Source organism: Pristiophorus japonicus, chromosome 19 (genome assembly GCF_044704955.1).
Source record: "Pristiophorus japonicus isolate sPriJap1 chromosome 19, sPriJap1.hap1, whole genome shotgun sequence".
NCBI lineage: Eukaryota > Metazoa > Chordata > Chondrichthyes > Pristiophoridae > Pristiophorus > Pristiophorus japonicus.
This window is the reverse complement of record NC_091995.1, coordinates 48,015,027-48,040,165: the sequence shown is the minus strand read 5'-3', so window position 1 is coordinate 48,040,165 and position 25,139 is coordinate 48,015,027. Positions and strand designations below refer to the sequence as shown.

Genomic DNA, 25,139 nt, shown 5'->3' with positions numbered 1-25,139 from the left:
GGATAATAATCCAGAGGGATGGGCTAATAATCTAGAGGAATGGGCTAATAATCCAGAGGATCGGCTAATAATCCAGAGGATGGGCTAATAATCCAGAGGGATGGGCTGATGTTCCAGAGGGATGGGCTAATAATCCAGAGGCCTGTGCTAATAATCCTGGGGATGGGCTAATAATCCAGAGGGCTGGGATAATAATCCAGAGGCTGGGATAATAATCCAGAGGCCTGGGCTAATAATCCAGGGGCATGGGCTAATAAACCAGAGACATGGGCTAATAATCCAGATATATGGGCTAATAATCCAGAGGACTGAGTTAATAATCAAGAGCAATGGGTTGATAATCCAGAGGGATGAGCTAATAATCCAGAGGATGGGCTAATAATCTAGAGACACGGGTTAATGATCCAGAGGCATAGGCTAATAATCAAGAACAATGGGCTGATAATCCAGAGGGATGTGCTAATAATAGAGGCCTGGGAAAGTAATCCAGAGACCTGGGCTACTAATCCAGAGGGATGGGTAATAATCCAGAGGATGGTCTAATAAACCAGAGAATGGGCTAATAATACAGAAGATGGGCTAATAATCCAGAGGCCTGAAGCTAATAATCCAGAGGGATGGGCTAATAATCCAGAGAAATGGGCTAATAATCCAGAGGTTGAGCTAATAATTCAGAGGCCTGGGCTAATAATCCAGAGGGATGGGCTAATAATACATGGGCTAATAATCCACAGGGATGGGCTAGTAATCCAGAGGATGGGCTAATAATCCAGATGCCTGAGCTAGTAATCCAGACCCTGGGCTAATAATCCAAAGGGATGGGATAATAATCCAGAAGATGGGCTAAAAATCCAGAAGCCTGGGCTAATAATCCAGAGGATGGGCTAATAATCCAGAGGATTGGGCCAGTAATCCAGATGGATGGGCCTTTAATCCAGAGGGGTGGGCCAATAATCCACAGGGATGGGCCAATGATCCAGAGGGATGGGCTAATAATACAGAGGGGTGGGCTAATAATCCAGCGGCTGGGCTAATAATCCAGAGGGATGGGCTAATAATCCAGAGGCCTGGACCAGTAATCCAGAGGGATGAGCCAATAATCCTGAGGGATGGTCCAATGATCCAGAGGAATGGGCTAATAATCCAGAGGTGAGATTTCAATCCAGAGACCTGGGCTACTAATCCAGAGGAATGAGCTAAAAAGCCAGAGGCCTGTGCTAATAATCCAGAGGACTGGGCTACTAATCCAGAGGGATGGGCTAATAATCCAGAGGCCTGGGCTAATAATCCAGAGAATGGGCTAATAATCCAGAGGGGTGGGCTCATAATCCAGAGGCCTGGGCTAATAATCCAGATGGTTGGGCTAATAATCCAGAGGGATGGGCTCATAATCCAGAGGACGGTCTAATAATCCAGAGGATGGGCTACTAATCCAGAGGCAGGGCTAATAATCCAGAGGGATGGGCTAATAATCCAGGGGGCTGGGCTAATAATGCAGGGGGATGGGCTAATTATCCAGAGGGATGGGCTAATAATCCAAAGGATGGGCTAATAATCCAAAGGATGGGCTAATAATCCAAAGGCCTGGACTAATAATCCAGAGGGATGGGCTAATAATCCAGAGGGATGGGCTAATAATACAGAGGATGTATTAATAATCCAGAGGCATGGGCTTATAATCCAGAAGGGTGGGCTAATAATCCAGAGGGATCGGTTAATCATCCAGAGGATGGTCTAATAATCCAGAGGATGGGCTACTAATCCAGAGGCCTGGCCTAATAATCCAGAGGATAGCTAATATTCCAGAGGGATGGGCTAATAATCCAGAGGCCTCGGCTAATAATCCAGAGGGATGGGCTAATAATCCAGAGGGATGGGCTAATAATCCAGAGACCTGGACTAACAATCCAGAGGCCTGTGCTATTAATCCAGAGGAATGGACTAATAATCCAGAGGCTTGGGCAAATAAACCAGAGGCTTTGGCTAATAAGCCAGAGGGATAGGCTAATAATTCAGAGGATGGACTAATAATCCGGAGGCATGGGCTAATCATTCAAAGGATGGGCTCATAATACAAAGGAATGGGCTAATAATCCAGAGGCCTGGGCTAATAATCCAGAGGAATGTGCTCATAATACAGAGGGATGGGCTAATAATTCAGAGGCCTTGCATATTAATCCAGAGGAATGTGCTCATAATCCAGAGGAATGTGCTAATAATCCAGAGGATGGACTAATAATCACAGATTGAATCCCACTCGGGACCCAAACTGCACTCACCTGTGCTGGCTCTGTGAAACAGCTCTCCATTTAGTCCCACTCACCCAGCCTTTTCCCCAGAGCCCAGTAAACCTTTCCACTTCAACTATTGTTCAAATACCCTTTTGAAAGTTATTTTGAATCTGCTTCCACCACCCTTTCAGGCTGCGCCTTCCAGATCACAATAACTCATTGTGTCAAAATGTTTTTCATCATGTCCCCTCGGGTTCTTTCGCCAATCACCTTAAAATGTCCCCTCTGGTTACCCACTCTGCTGCCACGGGAAACAGTTTCTCCTCATTTACTCATGATTTTGAACACTATCAAATCTCCTCTTAACCGTCTCTGCTCTATGGAGAACAACCCCAGCTTCTGTTCTCTACCCACATAACTGAAGTGCCTCATCCCTGGTACCATTCTAGTAAATCTGTCCTGCGCCCTCGCCAAGGCCTTGACATCTTTCCTAAAGTGTGGTGCACAGAATTGGACACAATACTCCAGCTGAGAGTGAACCACTGCTTTATAAAGGTTTGGAATAACTTCCTTGCTTTTGTACTCTTCTCCTCTATTAATAAAGTCAAGGATTCAATATGCCTTGTTAACACGGAGGAAATCTTCACCCATTGAAGTAAAGTGTTCCACTAAAGAGTAGAAAATGCAAACGGGAACAGGATTTAATGGACGAGTTAAGGAGAGGAACAGTTTCACAACTGAAGAGTTACTTTCATACATTGATCTTACAATATTTTTTAAATTTTAACTAATACTACTGGACATCCCAAGCTCCAGTTCACATTTATCAACAACTTGCATTTAGAAAGAACCTTCAACCTAGGGAAAGGTCCCTAAGGAGCAGCGGAGGGATTGTAATCAGATAATAAATTTACACCAAAGGAGGGGAGACTCAAACACAGAAACCTCATACATGAACCAACTGTGCTGATTTTTCAAAGTATTTCAAAGGGGTTATTTCACACTGACATTGCCTGCTGCTGAAATTCATCATTGTCATTTTTATTGCTGCATATGTTTAATCTCTGGCCAAAAATGACTGCAACTGATTTGTGAAGATGAGCATCCTGTCGACAGATCTCCCAACTCACCCAGGTGTTACTGAGATCTCCCCCTCACACTCAGCATTTAGTAATAGTGCTCATTCCACAATATTATCAAAAAATGTACAACCTGCGCAACAAACAAAATACTTGTGTTGTACATCTATCTCCCCAGTTACGTTTACTGATTTTTTTATTGTTGTGTATAATTGGATTTTAGATTTATGAATATGAAAATCGCCATTAACGAGTCATTTAACCATATCAGCGAACCACAATGTTCAGTCCCAATAATTATCGCTGCTTCCACTGTTAAACCGTGGGGAAAGTCCGCAGATCTGCACAACAGCAGTTTTCCCGCTAACTCGGTTCTGCTCGTCAGGTTCAGGTGCCACTGACCTGAACGGTGCCCTTGATAGGGCCAAACATTCACTTCTCACAGCAAATAAGGACAGGGCTCGAGAAAGAGCAGCTGCAAATACATTGTAAATTCTGGCAATATATAGTCGGTGAGTCACTGCGATAATCTGCTCACCGACACTGCACAACAGTTCAATTCCTCATTAGTTCTTCCAGATTTGAAGGTAGTTCCTGCACGCCCGCATTTTAATACAGCGGCCTGGACCCCTTCCCCGCTCCAGCTCCCCATTTGTCTGCACGGGAGCTGAAAGATTAATGCACTGCCACGCACCCGGTCACCTTTCAAGGAGCAGCGGTTTTAATTGTGGCAGGAGGGTCAGTAACCAGAGGACACAGATTTAAGGTCATTGGTAAAAGAACCAGTGGGGGGATGAAGAGAATGTATTTATGCAGCGAGTTGTTGTGATCTGGAATGTGCTCCTGAAAGTGCGGTGGAAGCAGATTCAATAGTAAAATCCACAAAGGGAATTAGATAAACACATGAAAAGGAAAAAAATTGCAGTGTGGAACTAAGTGGACAACTCTTCCAAAGAGCTGGTGCAGACACGGTGGGCGGAAGGGCCTCCTTCTGTGCTGTGAGATTCGATGATTCGCTGTCCAAGCAGCTAGATGCAGGCTGGAGGAGACCAATGGGCCGACTCCTGCTCGGGGTGGCAATAAAATGTGAGACACTCAGCAAGCAGACAAGCCTTACCTGAGCAAGTGACACCAGCATCCTGACTGTGTGTACAGTTACTGCTTCCCCAGGGGTTTGCGAGGCACCGGTCCAGCGAATGTTCAGTCCCACTACACCTCCCCGCTCCTTCGGCCGAGGTACGCCCCGGTTACCGACTCGGCCTTCCCGCAGTTCAGCTGCTTGCACACGATGTCCCCGTCGGTGAGGTCCCAGCCCTCGTCGCAGACGGTCCCCCAGGTGGACTTGTAAAGGATCTCCACCCTCCCCGAGCACATGTTGTTCCCGTCTGTCAGTCTGACCGGGAAAGGACCTGTGAACAAGGAAACTCCAGCTGAGTATTGGTGAGATACTGAGCCCCGCCTCCACCCCGCAACCCCGACACACAGAGAGACACACAGACACCAGGAAAGGCCCAGACTCCATCCCAGCCTGCGTTGAGGGAGCTGATCTCACCCAGTGTGGTACTGAGCCCCACACACACACAAAAGAACAGCAGGAAAGCCCAGGCTCAATTAATGGCCTGTTCGGAGTTATCTGATCACACCCAGTGTGGTACAGAGCCAGCTGCACAGAGCAGGAAAGGACCAGACTCTATCCCTGGGCTGTACGGAGTTATCTAATCACACCCAGTGTGGTACAGAGCCCCACACACAGCAGGAGAGGCCCAGACTCCATCCCTGGGCTGTACGGAGTTATCTGATCACACCCAGTGTGGTACCGAGCCCCACACACAGCAGGAGAGGCCCAGACTCCATCCCTGGGCTGTACGGAGTTATCTGATCACACCCAGTGTGGTACAGAGCCCCACACACAGCAGGAGAGGCCCAGACTCCATCCCTGGGCTGTACGGAGTTATCTGATCACACTCAGTGTGGTACAGAGCCCCACACACAGCAGGAAAGGCACTAATTGGAACAAAGCCTGAAAGATGCTTGTAGTTGAACTGAATGCCTTGGCTCCTCCTCAGGGTATCTGCCCCAGACAAAGGGACTAATTAATGAAATGAAGCTGGGACGTGACTGAACCCCTTGAGGAACCAGTACCCTGGGAAACCCTGGACAACAAAATTCCTTATTATCCTCTTTCCTGAATCCCTGAAATGCAAAGCTTGAATTACCTGAGCAGGTAACTCCGGCATCCCGACGGTGTGTGCAATCATTCATACCCCACGGACTCCCAGAGCACTGATCGAGGGCAGGCTCTGTCCCCAAACACTTCACGTCACTCAGCCAGATGGTCCCAGTCCCCTCTCCAGAGGCTGCCCCGTGCAGCACTGACACTGCAGTCCCACAGTTCAACAGTCGGCAGACCACACTCGCTGCGTTTACATCCCAGCCAGCGTCACAGACGGTCCCCCAGACGGATTTACGAAAGACCTCAACTCTCCCGGAGCACATGTTACCGTTCACCAGCCGTACGGGCACCGGTCCTGGAATTGAGATGGGGAATTGAGGCACGATGTAGGATATAATGTTTTTATGAACAAGACATCAACAGAATGAAAGAAAATGGCTTGCATTTCTCATTGCGCCTTTCATGACCTCAGGATATCTCAAAGCACTTTAAAGCCAATGAAGTACTTTTTGAAGTGTAGCCACTAGTCTAATATAGGAAAGGCTGCAGTTAATTTGCACACAGCAAGTTCCCACAAACAGCAATGTGATAATAACCAGATTATCTATTTTTAGTGATGTTGGATGAGCAATAAATATTGGCGAGGACACCGGGAAGAACTTCCTCTGCTGTTCTTCTAAATAGTGCCATGGATCTTTTACACCACCCGAGGTGGCAGACAGGGCCCCGGTTTAATGTCGCATCTGAAAGACGGCACCTCCGACAGTGCAGTGCTCCCTCAGTACTGATACTGGGAGTGTCAGCCTGGATTATGGAGCTCAAGTCCTAGAGTATATATATCTACCTCTGACCGTGCAGTGCTCTCTCAGTCCTGATACCGGGAGTGTCAGCCTGGATTATGGAGCTCAAGTCCGAGAGTATATATATCTACCTCTGACCGTGCAGTGCTCTCTCAGTCCTGATACCAGGAGTGTCAGCCTGGATTATGGAGCTCAAGTCCTAGAGTATATATATCTACCTCTGACAGTGCAGTGCTCTCTCAGTACTGACACTGGGAGTGTCGGCCTGGATTATGGAGCTCAAGTCCTAGAGTATATATATCTACCTCTGACAGTGCAGTGCTCCCTCAGTCCTGACACTGGGAGAGCCACCCTGGATTATTGGACTCAGGCCTCTGAAGTGGGGCTTGAACACACAACTTTCTGACTCAGAGGCCAGGGTGCAGACGCTGAGACACGGCTGACACGGAAGAATGTGAGGAGGATAAATTGGTCTTGGGTGGTAGCGCAAATCGAACACAAGCGAATAGGCTGCTCGTTGTACTCCCGCCAATTTTCTTTTCTATTGAGTTCATGAATCAAAAGAGTGGAGCGCACCAGTTCAAACTGTCGCAGGACAGAGAGTGGAGAGCACCAGTTCAAACTGTCACAGGACAGAGAGCGGAGAGCACCAGTTCAAACTGTCACAGGACAGAGAGTGGAGAGCACCAGTTCAAACTGTCACAGGACAGAGAGTGGAGAGCACCAGTTCCAACTGTCACAGGACGGGAGAATGGAGAGCACCAGTTCAAACTGTCACAGGACGGGAGAGTGGAGAGCACCAGTTCCAACTGTCACAGGACAGAGAGTGGAGAGCACCAGTTCCAACTGTCACAGGACAGAGAGTGGAGAGCACCAGTTCAAATTGTCACAGGACAGAGAGTGGAGAGCACCAGTTCCAACTGTCACAGGACAGAGAGTGGAGAGCACCAGATCTAACTGTCACAGGACAGAGAGTGGAGAGCACCAGTTCAAATTGTCACAGGACAGAGAGTGGAGAGCACCAGTTCCAACTGTCACAGGACAGAGAGTGGAGAGCACCAGTTCAAACTGTCACAGGACAGAGAGTGGAGAGCACCAGTTCCAACTGTCACAGGACAGAGAGTGGAGAGCACCAGTTCAAACTGTCACAGGATAGAGAGTGGAGAGCACCAGTTCAAACTGTCACAGGACAGAGAGTGGAGAGCACCAGTTCAAATTGTCACAGGACAGAGAGTGGAGAGCACCAGTTCCAACTGTCACAGGACAGAGAGTGGAGAGCACCAGTTCAAACTGTCACAGGACAGAGAGTGGAGAGCACCAGATCTAACTGTCACAGGACAGAGAGTGGAGAGCACCAGTTCAAATTGTCACAGGACAGAGAGTGGAGAGCACCAGTTCCAACTGTCACAGGACAGAGAGTGGAGAGCACCAGTTCAAACTGTCACAGGACAGAGAGTGGAGAGCACCAGTTCCAACTGTCACAGGACAGAGAGTGGAGAGCACCAGTTCAAATTGTCACAGGACAGAGAGTGGAGAGCACCAGTTCCAACTGTCACAGGACAGAGAGTGGAGAGCACCAGATCTAACTGTCACAGGACAGAGAGTGGAGAGCACCAGTTCAAACTGTCACAGGACAGAGAGTGGAGAGCACCAGTTCAAACTGTCACAGGACAGAGAGTGGAGAGCACCAGTTCCAACTGTCACAGGACAGAGAGTGGAGAGCACCAGTTCCAACTGTTACAGGACGGGAGAATGGAGAGCACCAGTTCAAACTGTCACAGGACGGGAGAGTGGAGAGCACCAGTTCAAACTGTCACAGGACAGAGAGTGGAGAGCACCAGTTCAAACTGTCACAGGACAGAGAGTGGAGAGCACCAGTTCAAACTGTCACAGGACGGGAGAGTGGAGAGCACCAGTTCAAACTGTCACAGGACAGAGAGTGGAGAGCACCAGTTCAATCTGTCACAGGACAGAGAGTGGAGAGCACCAGTTCAAACTGTCACAGGACAGAGAGTGGAGAGCACCAGTTCAAACTGTCACAGGACAGAGAGTGGAGAGCACCAGTTCCAACTGTCACAGGACGGGAGAGTGGAGAGCACCAGTTCAAACTGTCACAGGACAGGGAGTGGAGAGCACCAGTTCAAACTGTCACAGGACAGGGAGTGGAGAGCACCAGTTCAAACTGTCACAGGACAGAGAGTGGAGAGCACCAGTTCAAACTGTCACAGGACAGAGAGTGGAGAGCACCAGTTCAAACTGTCACAGGACAGAGAGTGGAGCGCACCAGTTCAAACTGTCACAGGACAGGGAGTGGAGAGCACCAGTTCAAACTGTCACAGGACAGAGAGTGGAGAGCACCAGTTCAAACTGTCACAGGACAGAGAGTGGAGAGCACCAGTTCAAACTGTCACAGGACAGAGAGTGGAGAGCACCAGTTCAAACTGTCACAGGATAGAGAGTGGAGAGCACCAGTTCAAACTGTCACAGGACAGAGAGTGGAGAGCATCAGTTCAAACTGTCACAGGAGCATCCAGTCGTGCCCCGGTAACTGCCCCCAAAGGAAGTGGAGTGTGGGAAATTGTACTCCGCTTCCATTGAGGGGTGGTTAGCCAATTCTGCGGCGGGAGCAGGACTTCCACGCTGAGGGTTAAAATTCCCGGCCCCAGAAGGTTGCCGCCCCCGAGGTGGGATCCTGTGCAGGGAGGCAGAGGGAAGTGGAGGGGAGACGTGGGCGGGGGATGGAGGGGAGAGTGGTGGAGGTGGGGGGCAGAGAAATCCAGGGCGGGGGACGGGAGGGGACACATTGGAGCGAAGGTCTGGGGGGGCGAAGTGTGTTGGAGGGGCGGGCCTGGAGGCTCTGTGCCTCGGTGCGGGGATGTTTGGAGTGGGGTGGACGGGTTGACTGCGCAGATGGCGGTTGGTGGATATGGTGTGGTTGGCGTCGCGGGGGCGTGGCTCCGGGGTGGCCGGGGCTGGGGACTCGACATCCGAGGGTGTTCGGCATTTGGGAAGGATTCTGACGGGACGGGGCGGGTTGGGTGCGGGGGGGTGTTCCCGGTGTTGGGTGGGTCCGGAGCCGGGGGGGTGGGGGGCACGGTCTGGGGATGGGGGGTGGGCTGTTTGGGGCTGGGTTGGGGAGAGACTTCTTCACTCGGGGAGTTGTTGGCCTGTGGGGTTCCCTGCCGCGGAGAGTTGTTGATGCTGGTTCATTGGATGTGTTCGGGAGGGGGTTGGATGTGGTCCTTGCGGCTGGGGGGGTCGGGGGGTGTGGAGGATGCATGGGGTGGGGGTGGTGCTGGGGTGGGTGATCAGCCATGATCTTGTTGAATGGTGGTGCAGGCTCGAAGGGCCGAATGGCCGACTCCTGCACCTATTTTCTATGTTTCTATGCTTCTAATTTATACTCAGAATATTTTGGTTGAGGTGAGAGACTAGAAACGGTGGAGGAGCAGAGATACACAAATCACTAAAAGCCAGTGCACTGCTACAGTGACCAAAGGCTAATGAAATGTTGGCCTTTATCTCGGGAGCTGGTGTACAAAAGGGTGGACGTTATGTTACAGCTGGACAGAGCTCTGGTTAGACCCCATCCGGAGTACTGTGATCAGTTCTGGGCACCACATCTCAGGAAGGATATGTTGGACTTGGAAGGGGTGCAGCGTAGATTCACCAGGATGATTCCGGATGTTAAATTGGAAAAGGTTGCACAGACTAGGCTGTACTCCCTTGAGTTTAGAAGATTAAGGGTTGAGCTAATTGAGATGTTTAAGGATTTGATAGGGTCGATCGAGAAAAACTATTTCGTCCAGTGGGGAATCTAGAACAAAGGGGCATAACCTTTAAATTAGAGCGAGGCGGTTCAGGAGCGAAATCAGGAGCTCTTTTCCACACAAATGGTAGTGGAAATCTGGAATTCTATCTCCAATCCATGAGGTGCTGTGGACCATCAGCAGCATTGTATTCCACCACAATCTGTAACCTCATGGCCTGGCATATCCCTCACCCTACCATCACCATCAAGCTAGGCGACCAACCCTGGTTCAATGAGGAGTGCAGAAGAGCATGCCAGGAGCAGCACCAGGCATACCTAAAAATGAGGTGCCAACCTGGTGAAGCTACACACAGGACTACATGCATAATAAACAGCAGAAGCAGCATGTTATAGAGCGAGCCAAGCGATCCCACAACCAACGGATCAGATCAAAGCTTTGGAGTCCTGCGACATCCAATCATGAATGATAGGGGACAATTAAATAACCAACAGGAGGAGGAGGCTCCATGAACATCCCAATCCTCAATGATGGCAGAGCCCAGCATGCAGTGCAAAAGACCATCTGAGCGGGAACTCCGCTCACCCGAGCAGGGAAACTCCCCTTACCAGAGTTGGGGAACTCCCCTCACCCGAGCGGGGAACTCCCCTCACCCGAGCAGGTAACTCCCCTCACCTGAGCAGGTAACTCCGGCATCCTTGCTGTGTGTGCAATTATTCACCCCCCATGGGTTAGCAGAGCACTGATCGAGGGCAGGCTCTGTCCCATTACACCACACATCATCCAACCAGATGTCCTCAGTCCCCTCTCCATAGCAGGCGCCTCCTATTGCTGACAGGGCCGTCCCACAGTTCAACATTCTGCAGACCACATTCGCTGCATTATCATCCCAGCCATCATCACAGACCGTCCCCCAGACGGATTTACGATAGACCTCAACTCTCCCGGAGCACATGTTGTTACCGTTCACCAGTCGTACGGGCACCGGACCTGCAATAGAGACAGGATCACAGTTAAACTTGTCTGGGATTAACTGGACTTTCACCGGGCTCCACGCCTGGATTTTATAACTGGAGTTCGAAATTGCACACAGTCTATTGAACTTATACCTCAGGTGGGGCATAGTTGGAGAATTGAATGAGATGCACCATTATAAAACACAGGAACAGGTGTAGCCCAGATTCACTGGGTGTAACCAGAGCTGAGGGGATAGTTACAGAGAGAGACCAGAGAAGATAAGCTGGTGTCGGGAGATTACTGGGTTACCAGGGACGAGTGAGCAGGAGTGTGGAATTAAACGAGGTGGCATATTATAGGATGCGGGGAGGGACTCCGCTCACCCTAGAGGAGGACTCTGCTCACCCCAGAGTGGGACTCCACTCACCTGAGCAGGTAACTCCAGCGTCCTTGCTGTGGTTGCAGTTATTCACCCCCCCTGGAGTGACAGAGCACTGGTCGAGGGCAGGCTCTGTCCCAAGACACTTCACACCCATCATCCAGATGTCCCCAGTCCCCTCTCCATAGTAGGCACCAGTCCGTGCTGACAGGGCCGTCCCACAGTTCAACAGTCTGCAGACCACACTCGCTCCATTCACATCCCAGCCATCGTCACAGACTGTCCCCCAGACAGATTTACGATAGACCTCAACTCTCCCAGAGCACATGTTGTTACCGTTCACCAGCCGTACGGGCACCGGACCTGCAATAGAGAGGAGAACACAGTCTCTGATTTGTCATGCTGCTTGTCCGACATCCAGTCCTGGATGAGCAGAAGTTTCCTGCAACTAAATATTGGGAAGACCCAAACCGCCACAAACTCCATTCCCAAGCCACCAATTCCATCCCTCTCCCTGACCACTGTTTGTCCTGAACCAGACCTTTGTCGACCTTGGCATCCTATTTGACCCCGCGATGAGCCTCTGACCCCATGTCCTCTCCACCACCAAGACCTCCTGCTTCCTCCTGTGTAACATCGCCCGTCTCCGCCCCTGCCTCATTTCATCAGCTGTTGAAACATACTAGTCCGGGCCCTTGGATACCTCTTGACTTGACTATTCCAATATGCTCCTAGTTGGTCTCCCATCTTCCACCCTCCGTAAACTTCAGCTCTGCTGCCCATATCCTAACACGTAACAAATCCTGTTCACCTATCACCTCTGAGCCTTTTGTTCATCCCCAATTTAATCGCTCCACGATTGTTGGCTGTGCCTTTAGCTGCCTGGGCCCTAAGCACTGGAACTTCCTTCCTAAACCTCTTCACCTCTCTACCGCGCTCTTCTTTTAGACGCTCCTTAAAACCTACCTATTTGACCTGCCCTAATATCTCCTTATGTTGCCGGGTGTCACATTTTGTTTGATAACGCTCCTGTGAAGCGCTTTGAGATGTTTTACTATGTTGTAGGCACTATATAAATGCAAGGGTTGTGCCGATAGATTTAGATGAGGAAAGTCGGGAGGAGGCTCAAGTGGAGCAAAAATGCCGACATGGACTGGTTGGCCGAATGGTCTGTTTCTGTGTCGTATCTCATATGTAAGTTGTTGTTCTCGTTAATCCCACTGCCCCGCTCTCCCTATGGCCCTGTATCAATCCCAAACTAATCCCACTGCCCCGCTCTCCCCATAGCCCTGCATAAATCCCAAACTAATCCCACTGCCCCGCTCTCCCCATAGCCGTGTATAAATCCCAAACTAATCCCACTGACCAGCTATCCCCATAGCCCTGCATAAATCCCAAACTAATCCCACTGCCCCGCTCTCCCCATAGCCCTGCATAAATCCCAAACTAATCCCACTGCCCCGCTCTCCCCATAGCACTGTATCAATCCCAAACTAATCTCACTGCCCCACTCTCCCCATAGCCGTGTATAAATCCCAAACTAATCCTGCTGTTACCTGCTCTCCCCATAGCTCTGTATAAATCCCAAACTAATGCCACTGCCCCACTCTCCCCATAGCCGTGTATAAATCCCAACCTAATCCCACTGCCCCGCTCTCCCCATAGCCCTGTATCAATTCCAAACTAATCCCACTGCCCCACTCTCCCCATAGCCGTGTATCAATCCCAAACTAATCCCACTGCCCCGCTCTCCCCCTAGCCGTGTATCAATCCCAAACTAATCCCACTGCACCACTCTCCCCATAGCCCTGTATCAATCCCACCCGAATCCCACTGCCCAGTTCTCCCCCCATAGACCTGTATCAATCCCAAACTAATCCCACTGCCCAGCTCTTCCCCCATAGTCCTGTATCAATCCCAACCTAATCCCACTGCCCAGCTCTTCCCCCATAGCCCTGTATCAATCCCAACCTAATCCCACTGCCCAGCTCTCCTCCCCATAGCTCTGTATCAATCCCAAACTAATCTCACTGGCCAGCTTTCTACTCCTAGCCTTGGGGTGCGGTGCAGATATGGATCAAGAATCTCTCTGATCACTGCAATACATTGCAATAGTACAAATACATACAAAGCACAAGTGACTCCCCTCACCCGAGCCGGTGACGCCCCTCACCCGAGCCGATGAATCTACTCACCTGAGCAGGTGACTCCAGCATCCTTGCTGTGTGTGCAGTTATTCACCCCCCATGGGTTGGCAGAGCACTGATCGAGAGCAAGCTCTGTCCCAAGGCACTTCACATCATACAACCAGATGGCCCCAGTCCCCTCTCCATAGTAAGCACCTCCTGTTGCTGACAGAGCCATCCCACAGTTCAACAGTCTGCAGACCACACTCGCTGCTTTTTCATCCCAACCATTGTCGCAGACGGTCCCCCAGATGGATTTATGATAGACCTCAACTCTCCCGGAGCACATGTTGGTTCCATTCACCAGCCGTACGGGCACCGGACCTGGAGTAGAGACGGGAACATGGTTAAACTGGTCTGGGACTATCTACAGAAACATGCAGTTGTAGGTGGAACATGTACACGGTGCTCTAAGGGGTAACCTAGTAATTTGGATTTTCAAAAGACACTTATAAAGGTTCCAGATGTGAGACAGGGGTCGGCAAGGTTAAGACTAATGTCTACAAAGATGATACCAGACACAGTCCCACGAGGGAGAAAGGAATGGCATACAAAGCTCAAGCTCCCTGGTGGCTAAAGATATAAGAATGCTAACAGAAGTGAGAGGTTAACTCTACCAGGAAAGTTTGAACAGGCTGATGCTCTTTCCTCTAGAATAGAGAAGACTAAGAGGTGTCCTGATCGTGGTCTTTAACATTAGGAAAGTGTTCGACAGTGTCATGTATGTACTTTTGGGATCACTAGCCACTAGATGACGTCACTGTTGGAGGCCATTGGTCTGCACGTGTGTGTGAGCCCAAGTACAAAAGGCCAACCATTTCATATATTAGTCACTTTGGGCCTTAATAAAGCAGAGCCAAGGTCATACCTCTTGGAATTAAACAGTACTCAGTCGAACAGTTATTGCATATACAACATTTGGCGACGAGGCAACAAGAACCTTTGCATACAAAAATTAGCACAATTGGATTGTTGGAGCCATTTGTGGAAGGAGAAGATTGGGCAGACTTTGTGAGCCGTTGAGCCAGTTCTTCGTGGCCAACAAAATGGAGGAGGTCGGCGTCGCAGATCGGCGCCGGGTGGCGTTCCTCACGGTTTGCAGTCCAAAAATTTATGGTCTGATAAAGAATCTACTCCTGCCTGTGAGTCCAACAGAGAAGACGTATGAAGAATTGTGTACACTGGTACAGGACCACCTTAAGCCAGACGAAGAGTATCATCATCGCGAGATATAGAAGTTACACTCACATTCGCTCAGAGGGCCAGAATGCGACGGAATTCGTCGCCGACCTGAGACGTCTAGTGGGACCGTGTAAGTTCGGGGCTCTGTTGGCAGACATGCTGTGGGACTTCTTTACTTCTTTGTAATCGGCATCAACCACGAAGTGATCCTGCATAAACTACTGGCAGTGGAGACGTTGGACTTGAACAGGGCCATCACGATCGCTCAGTCATGCATGACGACGGATAGAAGTCTAAAGCAGATATCAGTGAAAAATTGAAAATCGGCAAGTACTGTAAATATGATTGATTCAGCGTTGGCGGCAGAGCGGCACATGGCAGGGCCTACCGGACTGCATACCCGAAACCTGTGGCTGCCCAAAGTCCGCTGGCGGGAATGCATCCGATTTCTCCGTGTTGACGTTGTGGAGGAAATCACTGGCACTGCCGATTTAAGCAATATAGTTGCAAAGGCTGTCTGAGAGTGGGGCAGCTCCAGCGCAAGTGTCCGCAGATGAGCAAGCGTGCTGCGACACATCACGTGGAGGATGCTGGTTGGACTAGAGCGGATCCGGATACACAATCCGAGATACCAGAGGAGGAAGTGTATGGACTGTACTCATTCCTAACTAAGAGCAAACCGATAATGATCAATGTGAAATTTAATGGGGTGCCGGTTGTAGCGTATGTAGGCACCTTTAGTCATGACTCCACGAGGCAGGGTATGATACTTCAACTGTGTAGACTTGTAGTCCTTTATTTGCAGCTCCTGAGTGAGGACAACAAGCTGTTTGTTCCTTTTTATACTGGGTTACCTGCAGTGTGCAGGTAACCCTTATGTCTCCAGCAGCAGCACCCTCTGGTGTACAGGCAAGGTATGTACAGTGTAAGGGTACATTCAGTGTTGCATAACTGTGTTGCAGACATCACACAGTAAACAGGCATGCATACACAACAACACTTCCCCCCTAAGCATTTTTCATATCCTTATTGTCATGCCCAGGGGAGGTGATCAGTGGTGGGCTATGGGAGGTTGTGATGAGGGTTGTGTGGTTGCCAGGTGTGACCCCTGTGCTTGAGGCTGGCCCCATACGTTTCCCCTCCCTCACACACATGTGGGTGTTACTGTTGTGGGATCCCTCAGGAGGTAGCCACGGCAGCAGTGGGTGGTGTGTATACACTGTTGTTGTGGGTAATTGTGGGCAGGGCCACAAGACTGGGTGGGCTCCTTGTCCACCAATTGGGATGAGGGTCAGGTCATCCCAGGGTTTGCCAGGGAAGCTGGAGGGTATTGGCCTCATGTTCCTGGTGGGCAGGGGTTGTAGGGCTGGTCTGGTGCAGGCTGGTGGTGGCTGGGCTGCCCATTGACCACTGTCCCTGGAGTGGGTCTGCCTCCCACTGGCTGTGTGTGTGTCCTGCAAGGGGCATCACATTCGTTCCAAAGGTCCAGGCTACATGGTCAGGTAGCCTCCTACAGGGGAATTCCATTGGCATCAGCATGGTCCCTGTCGGACCCAATGTCCTTTGGCAGTGTCCTACCGGTATACATGACACCTTGGCTCTGATCACACATAGCCGAGCCTGCATTATACATTCTAGCACTTGCATCACTTTTGGGTGTCCTGGTTTCAACAGACATGGTTACATTAGGCATTTCACATTCTTTATTATTATTGTTGACACAATAAACTTGTTCTTAACCTTACTGACACCTGCATTCATCTCATTAGTCACATTAGTTAAACCAGCATCACAATTCATGGTTACACTGCATACATTTTCATACTTGCACCCTTTAATTGCATCTTTAGCTTTAAAGTCTGTGTACTCAAATAGCTGAAACTTCCCCTTTAAATTTCTTTGGTTACCGGTCTCCTTTAAGGGAGCCTTCAAATCCGATTGGCCGCTCGGTGTCACGTGATGCTCCTCCATGCTCACTCGTGGTATGGTGGAGGCCATTTTGATTACAAGTTTTTCTCCTTGTGCTGCGGCTGCCATTTCCTGGCTTTCCTGCAGGTAGACTGTGGTGCTCTTTCCTTCCACAGGTTCGACCCTGGACATCGGGAATCCATTTCTTTCAATGCCATTCACCTCTTGGATTGCCGCCCCGGCCCGGAAAGTGGAGTTTGGATCCTCGGTCTCGGAGATTTCGCCGGGGTGCTGTGGGCAGTCGAGCTGGACAGTGGAACTTCCGGATGCTGCGATGGATCCATGTTCGAGGTCGATTGCCGGAGCCCGGAGGCCTGGGAGCAGCTTCGCTTGGACAGGATGCCGATTGGCCGGATTCAACCAAAATTCTTCAAAGGTCGCTTGGTTCATCGCAGACTGGCTCGCCCCTGTGTCGCTCTCCATAGAAACTGGGACCCCGTCGACATCTACTTTCTTCGGTGGAGCAGATATGAGTTCCATACTCTTCTTCCAGGCGTTGAGCAACTTCACCTTCCTCTGTGCCGGAGCCCCGGTGATCAGCCAACTCATCAGAGACGTGGTGAGTAAAGCTTTTTCTGCAGATCCTTTGAAGGTCCTTTTCTCTTTGCATGCATAGTCTTTGTGGCGGCACTGGTGGGCCCTGTTTCTGCCCTTAGAAGTATGCATGCGGTGCACTGCTCTCTTGGTTTAGAGTCCCTTAATGCTTCATTTAGGTGGTCACCAAAGTCGCACGGTGCAGCCAGTCTCAAGTGTTCCAATCTTTCTACAAAATCGTCCCAATCTTCCCCATCGGTAAATTGCTGAAAGTTGCTGAGATTCGACATGCTGAGCGTGTGGTTCGTGACCTCGTATCCCATCCTCGTCGCCAGTTGCAGCGTATGTAGGCACCTTTAGTAATGACTCCATGAGGCAGGGTATGATACTTAAACTGTGTAGACCTGTCGTCCTTTATTTGCAGCTCCTGAGTGAGGACAATAAGCTGTGTGTTCCTTTTTATACTGGGTTACCTGCAGTGTGTAGGTAACCCTTAGGTCTCCAGCAGCAGCACCCTATGGTGTACAGGTAAGGTGTGTACAGTGTAAGGGTACATTCAGTGTTGCATAACAGTGTTACAGACATCACACAGTAAACAGGCATGCATACACAACACGGACACGGGGGCGAGTCAATCAATAATGAGCCAGAGGACATTCGACAAGCTGTGAGGTACCAAGGCTGTGAAGCCCAGGCTGAGTTCAGTCAATACCAAGTTATGCACGTACACCAAAGTACTCATAACGGTGATTGGCAGTGCCACAATTAAAGTGTTGTATGATGGTGCAGTTCACGGCAGTTCACGAGTTACCGCTATGGATTGTCCCAGGCAATGGCCCAACGCTGTTCGGCAGGAATTGGCTTGAAAACATCAGATGCAATTGGAACGACATCAAGGCGTTGTTGTCGGAGAAAGATACATGTGCCAAGTACTGAGCAAATTCCCCTCGCTGTTCGAACCAGGCATTGGCAACTACACGGGAGCCAAGGTGCAGATCCACGTGGACTCGGATGCAAGACCCGTCTATCATAAAGCTCAGGCAGTTCCGTATATGCTGAGGGAGAAGGTCGAAACTCCAGCGTGAAGGGATCATATCACCAGTTGAATTTAATGAATGGGCCAGCCCCATTGTTCCTGTGCTGAAAAGTGATGGCACAGTCAGAATCTGTGGAGACTACAAGGCTACGATCAACAGGGTTTCGAAATAGGATCAGTACCCGTTAGCAAAGGCTGATTACTTGTTTGCAATGCCAGCCGGGGGAAAGTGGTTCACCAAACTGGACTTGACGTTGACCTACATGACACAGGAGCTGATCAAGACGTCGAAGAGACTTACGTGCACTAACACGCATAAAGGACTGTTTATTTCTCACAGGTGCCCTTTCGGAATTCGCTCGGCTGCAGCAATATTTCAGAGGAACATGGAGAGTCTACTGAAGTCCGTCCCCAGAACCGTCGTGTTCCAAGATGACATCCTGCTCACAGGTCGTGACTCCGAGAAACATCTGAACAACCTGGAAGAGGGTCTACATCATCTGGACAAAGTGGGACTCAGACTGAAATGCTCGAAGTGCGTCTTCATGGCACCAGAGGTCAAATTCCTGGGGAGGAAAATTGCTGCTGACGGCATCAGGCCCATGGACGTGAAAACCAAAGCCATCAAGAATGCACCCAAGCCGCAGAATGTGACGGAGCTGCATTTGTTCCTGGGTCTACTCAACTACTTCGGTAACTTCCTACCTGAATTGAGCACCTTTTTAGAACCACTGCACATGCTGCTAAGAAAAGGCAACAACTGGGTGTGGGGTGCATCTCAAGGCAGAGCTTTTGAGAAAGCCACTAATCTGCTTTGCTCTAACAAGCTGCTGGTACATTATGACCCATGTAAACGTTTAGTATTGGCCTGTGATGCTTTGTCATATGGAACTGGTTTCATACTCCAACAAGCTAATGATTTGGGTAAACTTCAACCAGTCGTGTATGCTTCAAAAAGTTTGTCGAAAGCGGAAAGAGCCTACAGCATGGAAGAGAAAGAAGCATTAACCTGTGTGTATGGGGTTAAAAAGATGCATCAGTACCCATTTGAACTGGAGAGAGATAACAAGCTGCTCATTGCACTGTTCTCTGAAAACAAAGATATCAATACCAATGCTTCATCCCGCATCCAGAGGTGGGCGGTGACATTATCCACTTATGATTATGTCATTCGCCATAGACCTGGCACTGAGAATTGTGCCGATGCTTTGAACCGTCTGCCGTTGCCCACACCGGAGGTGGAAACACCACGACCGGCGGATCTATTATTAGTTATAGATTCTTTTGAGAGTGAAGGAACCCCTGTCACGGCTCAACAAGTTAAGACCTGGACCAGCCAGGACCTGATTTTATTGGTGGTGAAGAGTTGCATCCTCAAAGGTGATGCCATACCGAAGCAAATGTGTGAGGAGACCAAACCTTACATTCATCGCAGAGACAAACTGTCTATTCAGTCGGATTTTATACTGTGGGGCAATCGTGTTGTTGTGCCCAAGAAAGGGAGAGAGAAATTTGTACGTGAGCTACATAGCACACATCCCAGCATTATAATGATGAAAGCCATCGCCAGGTCTCATGTATGGTGGCCGGGAATTGATTCTGAGCTGGAATCATGTGTGCATCAGTGCAACACTTGCATGCAGCTCAGCAAAGCACCAGCGGAATCGCCGCTGAGTCTGTGGTTGTAGCCGTCCAAACCATGGTCCAGGATCCACATAGACATTGCAGGTCCCTTCCTGGGGAAGACGTTTTTAGTTGTGGTGGATGCATATTCGAAGTGGATAGAGTATATAATCATGTCATCCAGCACATCCACAGCTACCATTGAGAATTTCAGTGTCATGTTCGCGACACATGGTCTGCCTGACATCGTTGTTAGCGACAACGAATCGTGCTTCACCAATCAGGAGTTTCAAGAGTTCATGAAACTCAATGATATCAAACATGTAAGGTCAGCACCGTTCAAATCTGCATCCAATGGGCAAGTAGAATGTGCTGTCCAAATCATAAAGCAGAGTGTGAAGTGAGTAACCCAAGGGTCACTGCAGACCTGCCTGTCATGCATACTGCTGAGTTACAGGACAAGACCACACACACTTACTGGGGTCTCGCCTGCTGAACTAATGATGAAGAGAGGTCTTAAGACCAAGCTATCTCTTGTACATCCTGACTTGAATAATCATGTTGAATATAGAAGACAAAGTCAGCAAGGGTATCACAATCGCGCAGCTGTGTTACACGATATTTCTGTAAATGATCCTGTATATGTTCTGAATTATGGTCAAGGTCCCAAGTAGATTGCTGGTACTGTCATGGCCAAGGAGGGCAACAGAGTATTTATTGTCAAGCTCAAAAATGGGCAAACATGCAGAAAACATATGGATCAGACAAAGCTACGGCACGCAGACGAACCGGAACAGTCGGAGGAAGAGACAATCGACGACCAACCAACCTATCCCCAGTCATCAGAGGACTCAGTGGTCATCAGTGAATTGGGACTTTCAATCACTGACATGTTCAATGAAAATGGACTTTCAATCTCTGACATGGCCATTGCCCCTCCCACCAGGTCAGCCACCCAGCCACCAGTCACAGCAGACTCTGAACACTCACCCAAAGCTGCAGTTGAACTGAGATGGTCAACCCGGGAGCGTAAAACACCGGACCGTCTCAATTTGTAAAAGACTGTGTTAATATCTCAGAGGTGGGGTATTGTCATGTATGTAATTTTGGGATCACTAACCACTAGATGGCGTCACTGTTGGAGGCCATTGGGCTGCACGCAAGTGTGTGCAGCCCAAGTATAAAAGGCCAGCCATTTTGTATATTAGTCACTTTGGGCCTTAATAAAGCAGAGCCAAGTTCATACCTCTTAGAGTTAAACAGTGCTCAGTCTAACAGTTATTGCATACACAACAGCTAGGATAGTTGCAGGAAAGATGTTTCCACTTGGGGAGCAGGAGACCAAAACTAGGAGCCATAAATACAAGATAGTCACAAATAAATCCAATCGGGAATTCAGGAGAATTTTTTTTACCCAGAAAGTGGTGAGAATGTGGAGCACGCTACCATAGGGAGTGGTTGAGGCAAATAGCATAGCTACATTTAAGAGGAATCTAGATAAACACATGAGGGAGAAAAGAATAGAAGGATATGCTAATAGAGTGAGATGAAGCAGGGTGGGACGAGGCTCGTGTGGAGCAAGGACCAGTTGGGCCGAATGGCCTGTTTCTGTGCTGTACATTACATGTCACTCTATGTAGATGTTGAACCCATGTCAGGAACAGGAGACAAGGTGAAGTAATGATAAAGAACAATGTTTATATGGCACAACAAGTCCAGGAATGGGGCTGGTACCAGCCTCATTGTCACCCAGAGTTCACAGAGCTATCAACTGGGTCAAGCTCCCAAAATGGGAACGCTGTCCTGGGAAAGATGCAGGTGAAGCCCAGGTTTGCAGGGACAGGATCAGCAGTCAACAACAACAGTTCCCATTTATACAGCGCTTTATGCAGTAAAACATCCCAAGGCGCTTCACAGGAGCATTATCAGACAGAAATTGACAACATGCCACATAATCAGATATTAGGACAGGTCAAAGAGGTAGGTTTTAAGGAACGTTTTAAAGGAGGAGAGAGGGGCAGAGAAGTTTAGTGAGGGAATTCCAGTGCCTAGGGCCTCGGCAGAAAGATGAAAATCAATGAAGCACAAGAGTCCAGAATTGGAGGAGCGCAGAGATCTTGGATGGTTGTAGGGCTACAGAAGGTTACAGAGATAGGGAGGGGCGAGAGCCATGGAGGGATTTGAACACGAGGATGGGAATTGTAGGGTAGGAAGAGGTTATAGAGAAAGGGAGGGGTGAAAGCGATGGAGGAATTAGGTTTAAGAAGTTTTAAATTGAGACATTGCCTGACTGGTAGCCAATATAGGTCAGCGAGCACGGGGGGTGGTGAAGGGTGAACAGGACTTGGTGCGAAAGATGTGGAACAGCCGGTTGCATTATTACAAGCGTAATGAAAGCTTCAAACTCTCCCGAGCAGATGACCCCAGCGTGCTGACCACAGGGACTGCTGTTGGCACCGAGGGGATTGAAGAGGCATCGGTCCAGGGAGCGCTCTGTGCCGTCACACCTGACACCACTCAGCAGGATTTCCCCGCTCCCTTGGCCGAGGTAGGCCCCGGTTACCGACTCGGCCTTCCCGCAGTTCAGCTGCTTGCACACGATGTCCCCGTCGGTGAGGTTCCAGCCCTCGGCACAGACAGTCCAATGATCTCCACTCTCCCCGAGCACACGTTGTTCCCATCTGTCAGTCTGACCGGGAAAGGACCTGTCAGGGACAACACATAGGGGTCAAGTTTCGGCCTGAGTTGCTCCTGTTTTTTTGGAGCAACAGGTTTAGAATGGAGTATCTTAGAAATTGCAATTCTCGGCATTTAGTTTGCTCCAGTTCTAGTCAGTTAGAACAGTTTCAATTTGGAACAGATTTTTTTTTTCAAAAGGGGGCGTGTCCGGCCACTTAGGCCCATTTTGAAAGTTGAGGCAGTGAAAGCATACTCCAAACTAACTTAGAATGGAGTAAGTGTAGATTTTTGTACGCTCAGAAAAACCTTGCCGACATTTAGAAAATCAGGCGTCGGTTACAAATCAGGCGTAGGGAACGGTGGGGGGCGGGAAAGGGAAGTTGACAAACATTAAATACTTCAGTTTTACAAATAAAGAGCCTTCATCAATAATAAATAATAAATAATCAATCAAAAAAAAATTTATGAAAAATTTAAAAAATTTAAAAAATCAACAAATAAAAAATTAAGTTTCTACTCACCGACTGCAGCACCGGGAGCCCTCCAACAGCGTGCTGGGACGGGCCCCCCCGCCAGTGTGTCTCTCTCTCACTCTCTGTCTGTCAGTGTCTCTCTCTCTCACTCTCTGTCTGTCAGTGTCAGTGTCTCTCTCTCTCTGTCTGTCAGTGTCTTTGTGTTTCTGATGGCGGGGTTGGGGGGGGTGGGGGGAGGAGGAGGGGGGAAGGGGAGGAAGAGGGGTTGGGAGGGAGGGGGAGGGAGGGAGGGGTGGGGAGGGGGAGGGAGGGAAGGGGTGGGGAGAGGGAGGGAGGGAAGGGGGAGAGGAGGGGGAGAGGGAGGGAGGGAAGGGGAGAGGGAGGGAGGGAAGGGGGAGAGGGAGATGATAGGTAGGGAGAGAGGAGAGGGAGGGAGGGGGAGAGGAGAGGGAGGGAGGGGGAGAGGAGTGGGAGGGAGGGAGAGAGGAGAGGGAGGGAGGGGGAGAGGAGAGGGAGGGAGGGAGGGGGAGAGGAGAGAGGGAGGGAGGGGGAGAGGAGAGGGAGGGAGGGGGAGAGGAGAGGGAGGGAGGGAGGGGGAGAGGAGAGGAAGGGAGGGAGGGGGAAAGGAGAGGGAGGGAGGGAGGGGGATAGGAGAGGGAGGGAGGGGGAGAGGAGAGGGAGGGAGGGGGAGAGGAGAGGGAGGGAGGGGGAGAGGAGAGGGTGGGAGGGGGAGAGGAGAGGGAGGGAGAGGGAAGGAGGAGGAGAGGAGAGGGAGGGAGGGAGAGAGGAGAGGGAGGGAGGGGGAGAGGAGAGGGAGGGAGGGGAGAGGAGAGGGAGGGAGGGGGAGAGGAGAGGGAGGGGGAGAGGAGAGGGAGGGAGGGGGAGAGGAGAGGGAGGGAGGGGGAGAGGAGAGGGAGGGAGGGGATAGGAGAGGGAGGGAGGGGGAGAGGAGAGGGAGGGAGGGGGAGAGGAGAGGGAGGGAGGGGGAGAGGAGAGGAGAGGGAGGGAGGGGGAGAGGGGAGGGAGGGGGAGAGGGGAGGGAGGTAGAGAGGGGAGGGAGGGGGAGAGGAGAGGGAGGGAGGAGGAGAGGGAGGGAGGGGAGAGGAGAGGGAGGGAGGGGGAGAGGAGAGGGAGGGAGATGAGAGGGAGTGTTGTAGAGAGTAGAAATATATATAGACTTAGGCATTAGGCACCTGCTGGATATTTAGAACTCACATAAGCTTAAGTGGCCACACATAAAATGGCTGCCCAGGCATGATGGGAAATCAGGTAGTCAAGCTGTGAACTGTTGAACGTTCACTGACCGAGCAATAACCCTGTGAGGCCCACTGTAAGAATGCCTGGGAAGACAGAGATAAGAAGGAAACCATCTCCTGTGAACAAGGCCATAAAACCAATTATTTCAGGAAGAAAGATAAGAGGGAAACCATTTGCTGTAAACAAGGTTAGAAACCAATTATTTCTCCAAGAAGAAAGAACTAGTGAGAGAACCTATATCAATCAGCCCAAGCTGACAAAAGACGAACACATGGTTCCTGAGACATAAGGGGAATTCTATTGGGTTAAAATAACCTATATGTAATCTATAATCATTGTGATTGGCTTGTGTCCAGCCGTGATGGGCTGTGTAGCTGTAGTAAACTGTTTTGTAACTGTTGTGAAACATATAAAGGTACATGTAATCCTTTGTTCTGTGAAGAGAAACCTGGATACGGTCCTGAGTTTTTCCTTCCCGCTGAGCGTAATAAAAGCTGCTTCAGCATTGGAACCGACCCTGAGTGTTGAGTGATTCTTCTAAGAAAACACTAACGCTAACAATGGCGTAGTCGACGGGATTTCCCGGAGTCGCTGGACGCCCTTGGAAAAAAAAAAAACCCGGGTGAGTATAAAAAACAATTTTTAAGTATAAAGGGTGCGGAAGGTGGAAGCTGGTTGATCGACATGAGGAGACGGTCTAATATCTCAAACGCCTAGCCTGAGCCTGAATTAAGAGGACTTTTGTCCCACGTGACGGCCAGGAACCAAGTAGGCGTAGGGAACACACTTAGACCGTGGGATCGTGATACCGA

The 25,139-nt window shown here is 49.9% G+C and overlaps 1 protein-coding gene across 1 annotated transcript in view; it reads right to left on the bottom strand.

The window, feature by feature from the left end:
- The window catches only part of LOC139230211 (scavenger receptor cysteine-rich domain-containing protein DMBT1-like), a 46,376-nt gene extending 28,985 nt beyond the window's left edge, over positions 1 to 17,391 (bottom strand). Inside the window, exons 1-7 of the mRNA XM_070862048.1 lie at positions 17,026 to 17,391; positions 13,585 to 13,942; positions 11,438 to 11,752; positions 10,729 to 11,043; positions 5,527 to 5,838; positions 4,562 to 4,719; positions 2,815 to 2,899 (exon numbers count right to left, since the gene is read on the bottom strand). Of these exons, the coding sequence (XP_070718149.1) occupies positions 2,815 to 2,899; positions 4,562 to 4,719; positions 5,527 to 5,838; positions 10,729 to 11,043; positions 11,438 to 11,752; positions 13,585 to 13,942; positions 17,026 to 17,391 (1,909 nt within the window). The remainder of the gene's footprint in view (positions 1 to 2,814; positions 2,900 to 4,561; positions 4,720 to 5,526; positions 5,839 to 10,728; positions 11,044 to 11,437; positions 11,753 to 13,584; positions 13,943 to 17,025) is intronic.
- Positions 17,392 to 25,139: the final 7,748 nt, after the last annotated feature.